At 39.3% G+C, this 8,907-nt stretch overlaps 1 protein-coding gene across 2 annotated transcripts; it reads right to left on the minus strand.

The window, feature by feature from the left end:
• Positions 1-3,492: 3,492 nt before the first annotated feature.
• kcnj2a (potassium inwardly rectifying channel subfamily J member 2a) lies at positions 3,493-8,485 on the minus strand. Of its 2 annotated transcripts, none has more exons than XM_032575094.1 (2): positions 8,317-8,485; positions 3,493-6,610 (listed from the first exon to the last, which is right to left on the minus strand). In XM_032575094.1, exon 2 carries the CDS (start codon positions 6,386-6,388, stop codon positions 5,117-5,119), a length of 1,272 nt encoding a protein of 423 aa, XP_032430985.1. In that variant the 5' UTR covers positions 6,389-6,610; positions 8,317-8,485; the 3' UTR covers positions 3,493-5,116. The 2 variants fall into 2 exon arrangements, with proteins under 2 accessions (XP_032430985.1, XP_032430984.1); XM_032575093.1 differs by having other exon boundaries at positions 3,493-6,613.
• Between the last annotated feature and the right edge of the window lie 422 nt (positions 8,486-8,907).

Genomic DNA, 8,907 nt, shown 5'->3' on the forward strand with positions numbered 1-8,907 from the left:
TTTGCCCTTTTGTTTTGTTATATTATAAATTGGAATGCAATTGTAATTTATAAGGGTATTTGACTAGACAAGGTGATGCAGGACTTCATAATAAGAGAATTATAAGTATGATTAAATAGTGACATACAATGTCCAAATGTAGCTCTGAACGAAATGTAAAGTGTAAAATGTAGCCTGAACTTATACCTACACTTGAGGTCATCAAGAAGTGAATTTTCCTGCTGACTGAATGAAAAAAAATCTTTTCCCAGGAGGATTATATTTTGTGGGGCATATGTGCTTCTTAAAACGTTGCCCAGTATGTAAACGGTTGTGCTCCTGACTAGATTGGGTCCATGTTATTTTAAGAGACAGAACTTTCTCGTTCTGTTTCTGTCTCTCTAATCACAAGCTAGCAACAGAAGATACTAATGGAGTAGTCCTCGAAGAGACTGTCAGCCAGTCAGAAAAGCATAGTTTATCTATAACAATGAGTTGAGGCTGAAAGAAATATTCTGTCAAACATGGACAAACATATTTTATTGATCTTTTGCTATTTTCTTTTTCTGTTTGTTTCTGTCTGCTGAGTTGGTGGAACAAAAAACATTTTTATTATGACAAAGGTAAGATGGTCAGAAGTATTAAAGCTGCATTCTTTGAAACAAAAGGATCTATTTTGGATAATAAAATCGAGCTGTTTATCTTAAGTGGGCAGCCCACCAAAGGGTCATTGTAAGTAAAAGGTTATCTGGGTCAACACAGTGATCTGACTACAGCTCCAAAGGCTACTGGCTCCTCAAGCCATCCACTATGTGGACTGATAGTTTTGTCTGATCAGGCAGGGGTCCATGTGAAGCAGGAAGACTTTACTGTATTCGCAGACAAAACACCAAGGATCACAGGTCTACAGGGAAACCGAGTCTGTTTGAACACCAGCTTTCCCAGAAGCCTCAGCAAAAGCCCGGCGTTCCGGTTATAGTTCAAGAGCACCGACTGTGTTTGTGTTGCAGGTCCAAGCATGTTACTCCTGCATTGTTATTCCCAGATTGCACTTGCTACTTAAACCTTGACCAGGGCTCAGCGGATGCTGGGCACAAATAAATAGTGATCAAACAAGTAATTGGCTTGGATATTTGATATGTCAGATGTTTACACAGAAATAATGGAAGCTGGCTTAACATTTACCTTTGATTGTTTACTGAACTGATTCACAGTTATTGTTATAAACAGCACAGCAGAAACAGCCGTTCACTTACGGCAGTAAGAGCTGCTGCTCTCTCTTTAACAATGTGCTACTATTCTTCCTTCCTAGCAGGATGGGCCTTTCCTGCTCTCAACTTTATATTAATAATCCAATAAATAAAAGCAATATTAAATGGTGTGACCGGAAAGTGCCTTCTTACTTTCCCACCCTGCATTGACAAAATAGAGCCAAGTTTTGAATGCAAGTCAAAAAAGTGCTTCTGTTTACCAAAATGGCAATAAAGAAGCTTTGTTTCTTCTCCAACTAAAAATGTCAAACATTTCACTTATGCTACACTGTGAGGATTTAAGAATAACGTGTCAGACAGAGATAGATTAATAAATAAGAGATTGTATCTCTTTCTTTTTAACATGATCAAGATAAGTCAGAAAAAGCTTTTCTGAAAAGAAAAGATCACACACCCACACTCACTCAAGAGCATTAAAGTCTCAGAAAACTTAGTTTTTGAGGTTTTTCTTTCAGATGCATCAATGACACTGTTTTTCTGTCTGTGGACATAAAGTGCCTCCTACAGAACTGATCTTTTTCTTTCTTTGAATTGATTAATTGCTTATAAATCTCAGAGTCTAAAATACAAAATAAAATGATTAAATTTTCAGATATCATCAACTTCCTAAAATAATGGCCTAAGTCATTTTTTTTTGCCACAAATGATTATGACAAAAAAGTCAACACCTCTTTTTGCCAAAGATGATTTAGGCAAAAAAAAACAAATCACTTTTTTGAGAAGTGTCTTAGGCCATTATTTCAGGGAGGCGGCAATATTTTAACTTCACATTCTTTTCAATGCATTAATTTATTTAAGTTCTCTAAGTATTTGTCCTCTGCAACAGATGAAATGATATTACAAAATTTCATTATATAGTTTAAGTATTACTTGTATATACAGTATATATATTTTTTTGACATCCAGTTCTGGGCTGGCAGCTAACACCACCACAAAAGCTCAGATTTTTTAACTGTGTGGCTTTCATAATCCAATACTTTGACATATGAAACTTTTCACAATTTCAAAACAGTGAAATTAAAAAAAAAAAAAAACAAGGTTCTTTTTCATATTTAATCAAATTAAAATCTACTACTCTATACTATCTTACATAAAAGATTGGATTCAATAAAACCCTGATATATATGATAATAAAGAAATGTTACAGTAAATGTTTATTGTAGACACATGGACTCTTTTAAACTTCTCATACATTTACACTGTAATTACCAAAATAAAGGACATAGATTTATTTGAAGTTGATTTTTAAATCAAATCTTCTCTCAATTTGATTGTTGGATTTCATCTCTGGATGGATCCATTATGTAACTCCAGAGACGGATGACAGAAACAGTCTAAGGTGGGATGGGAGATGGATGAAAGTGAAGCATTTCTGAGAGCAGAAAAGAAGGTGTTAATCCCTCCTTCATGGAGTGAAAGAAGGTGAGGTAGCTGGTTAGTGTTACATCGCTCATCAGTACGATCAGTGCAGCTCGCTAAAAAGAAATGTCACTCAGCTAAAAGTGAAGTTTCAGGGAGTTGTGCAGTGAAAGACGCAAGTTATCTTCCCTTGCAAGTCAGTAGGGAAAACTGGGCCTGGATTTCTTCTTCATCAATGGAGACAATATTCTAAGGTTTTTTGGAAAGTTTTTCATCTTGGTGTTAAAGTTTTAAATGGTATCTCTGAAGAGCTTAGAGAAAACACTCCATGTACATATGGGGTCTCCAGAGGGCTGCTTGGGGAGTCCCTAGGCTGCTTTTGTGCTGCCCTGATCAAAGAGGTACGAAATTGTCCTTGAAACTTAGAATCATTTTGATTTAAGCTGAATCAGTTTCTTTTTGATGGTACAGTACATGTTCTCTTGCCATGAAAGTCACCATTTATTTAAATGGCTTTGAACTAAGAAGGAGATTTAAAATTATTTTGTATCAGTCTTATTTCTTACATGGCTCTTATCTCTTATTGTATTTCGTCAACTATTTTATACTGTATTCATCTTAGTGTTTGGTGAAATTGTAAAGCACTTTGACTCACGTAATTTACAGCATTTCTATTTTTTTTGTTGTTTTCTACTGTGGCTCCTATTTTTTACTCTTTGTACTTCATTTTAAACCATATATCATCAAAAGCTTTTCTGTTGACAGACCTTGTGAATTTGCTTAGGCTGCCAATGTCTCAAGTATTGGATTTTGCTGATACCAAATGCTTGACCCTATAAGAAATAAGTGATAAATGAAAGAGAAATTATTGATGACACAGTGATTCTATGTGTCCATTGACATTTTATTGAAAAATAACAATATAATATAATGTACAATAATAATAACAATAATACAAAAATCTGTACATTCTGTGGCTTTGCAGTGCATTTGGAAGACTCCTAACAAAACAACTGCAACAGGGAGGACAAGTATATACATGTGTAGCTGAGCGGCTTTCCGTCTGTTTTTTTTTTTTTGTTGTTTGTTTTCAACAAAACATACAGGATATGAATGTGTTTTCTTTGTGCAGCAGAGAAATGTGCTGGGGTTACAGTACATTTGGCTTTGAACTTTTTTTTTTCTTTTTTCAAGTCTTACATTCTCAACACAGAATGAAGACTCAGGTAGTGTTGATGTTGAAAGATGATCTTTAGTCTTCTCACATCGCAAAAGAAGTGGATTCAGTTAGAGGTTATGACACAATCTTCATTCAGAGATTGTAGTTTCTAATCTTGCATTGCTTCATCATATTTTAAAACCTGTGAAGTAGGTTTGTCTTTAGTAATCAACATTTTTAATTCAAGTTGAAGCCAAAAATAATAAAAAGAATCATCCAAAAAAAAAGAATGTTTTAGTTCTGAAAACTACAAAAACCAACTTGTATTTCTCTCCTCATTCTGACCGCTCAGATTAAGGCTTGATGAAGTGGCTCAAGATAAGGATGATCACTGTAAAGAAAAAATATTAAAAGAAACTGTACACACATTCTTTAAAAACAAACATTATTAAAATTCCCTACAGTATTCTACTTTTCTGTACCAAATCTAATCAGGTGTTGGTTTAAACAAACATAACTATGGTAATAATACTCTTTGGTATTTTTCAGTAACAAACTGCAGAAAAGAAAACAACTGAAGCAACACCATAGCAGCACTTATTTTGGAACATTCACATCCCCCATAGTTAAATCCTTTAACTCTCTTTAAATTAATTATTTCTGTCAGTTTTGAGGGAATAACACTGCTCTGCTCAGAGGTTTCAGTTGATTTGAGCAGCTCTTAGCAGACGTTATGATCAACTGCTGTAAAACATAAGCTCAGAGAATCAGCGCTGTGATGTCAGAGGACACATTTTCTTTATTGCATACAGAGACAATGGTCTGTGATATCTTCTTGCTCTGAGACCAGCTCACGAACAAATACTCTGCTTTGTACCTTCTTTGTTCTGACTTTTTTTACTCTTTGGTTCTAGGTAAAAGCGTCAAAATGAAAGAAATGCGAGTGTGTATTTTCTCTATTCTGTAGCAGCACTAAAACTCTAAAGAAAACTCAGAAAGCGCCTTGTACTTGCTAGACGGGACAATCGGGTACATTTCTTCACTTCTGAGGTCATTACAACAACCTGCTTCCTCTTTGCAGAGACGGAGAACACATTAGTGGGGAGTTCTTGGAGGAGAATTAGTTCTGCATTGAGCACATGCTTCATAGTGCTGTGTTTCATCATACTGTCTGTAGTCAAAGTTAAGACAGACCCTTACATAGAGTCCTGAACCTTTTCCGGCTTCCCACAGCAGTACCACTTGACTCCCCCTTGTTCCTGACTTGGCTTGTCAAGCCTTCAGAGCAGAGAGGAGATGTTTGTTTTTTTATTTTTTTATTTCAGTCACTCATGAGAAGTCTGAGTCGTCATATTTCTGATTCTCGCCTCAGAGGCCTGGGTTCCAGCGGCACCATGGCTTGGCTGTGTTCAGTTTCTGAGATGCTGTCCATCTGGGTGCCATCGGGACCGACACTGCCCCCATTCCCCTCATCCGTGTCCTCCTTTTTGTCTAGTGCCATCTCATTTTCATAACAGAAGGAATTGGTGTTGGACAGGATGTATTTTTTCTCTGCCAGGTCTCTGGCACTGCATAGAGGAGTGTTTAGCACCTCATATGTCTTGTGGAAGCGAGAGTAGTCCACCTTGTAGTAGTTCTTCTCCTCAAAGAGAACAGGCTCGAAGCGGTGGCCCCACAGGATCTCGTTGGCGACGTACGAACTGCGGCATTGCGTGGTCATTGCTGTGGCTTCCACCATACCCTCTAGGATCACCACAATTTCAAAGTCTGAGTTTTCCAGATCCTGCTTGCTCATGTTATAAAAGGGGCTGTCCTCATTGATCTCATGGACAATAGTGATCGGGGTGACCAGAAAGATGCGGTCGACTCCACTGTCGAAGCCCACATCTATGTCCATTTGGTCAAGAGGGATGTACTCTCCCTCCGCTGTCGTTCTAGATTTGAGAAGTTGAGCTCGAACGTGTGCCTCAACCAGGTGGCTCTTCCTCAAGTTGCCCACGCGCCACATCAGGCAAAGCTTGGTGTCCCTCATGGCCACTGTGGCGTTATGACTAAACACCAGAGTTTCGTTTCTCTTTTTGGGTTTTGCCATTTTGGCCATGACCGCACCAATGATGAAGGCATCAATGATGCATCCAACAATGCTTTGAAAAACCACCATGAAGACCGCAACGGGGCATTCCTCTGTCACGTATCTGTAGCCGTAGCCAATGGTAGTCTGAGTCTCGATAGAGAAGAGAAAGGCAGCAGTGAAGCTGCTCACGTTGGAGATGCACTTCTTAGTATCACTTTCCAAGTCCCCATGAAAGATGGCCACAAGCCAGAAGATGCAGCCGAAGAACAGCCACGACAGGAGGAAGGCGAGGCAGAAGATGATGAACATCCACCTCCAGCGGATGTCCACGCATGTAGTGAAGATGTCAGCCAAGTAGCGCTGACCTTTCTCGCTCACGTTGATGAACTGCACATTGCAGTGACCGTCTTTCTTCACAAAGCGGCTCTGCGGCTGGTGCCTCGTGTGCACCTTAGCCTTGCCGTTTGGTACCCCCGTGGTGGCGAGCTTCATGCTGTCCTCTTCTGATGACACGGTGCTGTAGCGGCTGGCTCGCACACTTCCCATCACCTCAGTCTGGGAGGGCCGTGCTGCTTCTACTTTAGAGAACAGTCTGAGTTTCTGGAAAAAGCGTTGGAGAAACAGTTTTGAAACGCTTCGGGAGACCAACTAAGGGAGAAAATGGTGACAAAATGAGGCGGCAGAAGGGACGCCTCAGGATGGGAGTGCAACAGGAGGAGGGTGAAGTGGTCACTCTTTCATTGGGCCACTGGACCTCATCGACGACATCTGCTGCAGAAACACAGAGATAATGATCTGTTAGATAAACTAGTGAAAACAGAATCAGTAAACTTTATTAAAATAAGAAAACATAAAACAACATTAAATCACTAGAGATGGATTTATGCAGCGTTTATGCAGCTTGAGAAAAACAATCAGAACGTAAAGCCTAAGGATGAGGGAACTTGTCTCAACCTCAGATTTTACCCCATTTTGACAAACATAAAAATATTACTCTGATTTATATTTCAGCTTGAACTAACAGAGGTTGCACAGTAATTTCACTTAAGTTTAGTTTTTGTCCATTTACAAAGCAGTCTTACTTTTCTTAAATGCCCCTCATGATCTGATCATTTCCAATTCAGTTCAGCATTACAGAGTTTATATGGCCAATACTGAATCAGGTAAACAGTAATGTTTTTCTCTTTACTAAGGAAACGTGTCATTCTGTGTCAGAATGTACATAGCATGCAACTAATTATACAAAATGCAACAAAACTTGTAAAGTTACACAAACATATAAAGCATACTGTCATGTATTTGCAAAATACTATATATGAAATAAATTTTGTGCACAACTGATAAAATGTGTAATGTCTGTGTCTAGTCGGCATTCAAAGCTGCATATTTTGTTAACTCTTGGTCGTTTACAGGTACAGGTTTACCTAATGTCACTCCCAGGGTTTGTGCACTTGTTCTTTGGAGCAGAAGCATGAGCTCCATTTATGATGCACAGCTTGTTGACTCACAACAAACTCCCGCTGGAGGGATTTCATCTTTCTGCTGTGCTTCTCCCAGCAGAACCAAAGCATCTCTCATTACGTCTGGCTGTCCTGGCAACAAAGTCCTAATCGACCAGTTGAACTATGATTTATTTAATTTTTTTAACTCGTAGTGAAATTCTCTATCTTGCATAATGCTTAAAAGTGAAAGAAAAGCAGATAGGGAGAGCTAGAAACGTCTTCAGATGTACCGGTACCACAAGTAGGCTGTATACACTGCTGATTCATAGTGAAGTTTCACACCGGCGCAACATATGGCTGACGCAACTTCTCTGCTGTGTTAAACATCAAAAGCTACAGCTGGGTAAAATATCAGTGGGTAATTTAAACTCATTTTGATGTGCCTGCTCAGTCAAATGCAATGCAGGCTGCTTAGCGTGATGGATGAAGTCTGATTATTTTACAGCACATTGCTGTTGGATGTTGCTTTAACTTATTAAATATTAATTAAATGCATACAAATCTAAGCGACACGTTTCATTTGTATTCCCGGTTGTTTTGAACACAGAAAGTTAAACAGATGCACAAAACTCCCTGACCATGTTATACTTGCTTGCATATGATTTGAAATATTTATTACTTGTCTGACAGACAACGTACCAAACCCGCAGGACACATTTTAACAGGTGCAGCGCTGGAAAAATGCGCCGTAATCTGAAGCAATCCCGCACATAGAGATCCACATCCACATTTTACCCATAAAAAGAAAATATGAAATGAGTGAATAAATTAAAAACTTTTTCGCGGGCTGTCAGACAGATGTGACCGTGCGCATTTGGACTGTGTAAAACGCAGGAAGTCTGAGCGTGAAAGAGAAACATCTGAACCCATGAAAGTCAGGAGTTTAATCAAAAACAATTAAAATAAAAGTACTTTAAAACTACTTTGTTTACTGTCTTATCACAAATAGTTTGTGCAATAAACTGTTCCTACCTGTTGCGCATCTGTGGACCGGCTTGGATCAAGCTGTCTGAAATATAATCCAGACGCTCCTGTGGCCTCCGTTTAACCGCTCCGCTTATTATTTACTTTAGCACTAACTAGCTGAGACTTCCCTAGCGTCTCTGGAGGACCGGTCTTGATAATATGCTTCGCGCTGAGTTCCCCCAAACCGTTTTAAATCGCCTGCACCGGCGGGACCCGCCCCCCCGCTCCGCGCCCGACCAATGGCAGAGGGACAGGGGGGAGTTTGAGGGTTAGAGGAAGGGGGGGGCTTTGGGGAGCGCGCACCGTGGAACTGGCAGAGTGATCGTGTTTTCATGTTTGACCGACATCACTCATGTGTGCAGGTCACAGCGTGGAAGTGAAGCAAATTAGGCGACGACAAATTAAACCCAAATCAGGGATTTAAAGGAAGCCGAGACATGAAAATAATTACCAGGAGAGCCGCAGTGGATGCTTTTAAAATCGGCGCAATATCACCTGTATGTTGTTTTATTCATTTAGCATAAATGGAAAAGTAAGTGCAGCTGCTTTTAGGCTCCGTGTAAACTAATTTACACAACATTTACATATGAATTACAA

The sequence above is a fragment of the Xiphophorus hellerii genome, chromosome 10 (genome assembly GCF_003331165.1).
Source record: "Xiphophorus hellerii strain 12219 chromosome 10, Xiphophorus_hellerii-4.1, whole genome shotgun sequence".
NCBI lineage: Eukaryota > Metazoa > Chordata > Actinopteri > Cyprinodontiformes > Poeciliidae > Xiphophorus > Xiphophorus hellerii.

What these genes read in the sequence shown, in the direction of transcription:
- kcnj2a (XM_032575094.1), bottom strand. Translation starts at nt 6,388, where the DNA reads ATGGGAAGTGTGCGAGCCAGCCGCTACAGCACCGTGTCATCAGAAGAG.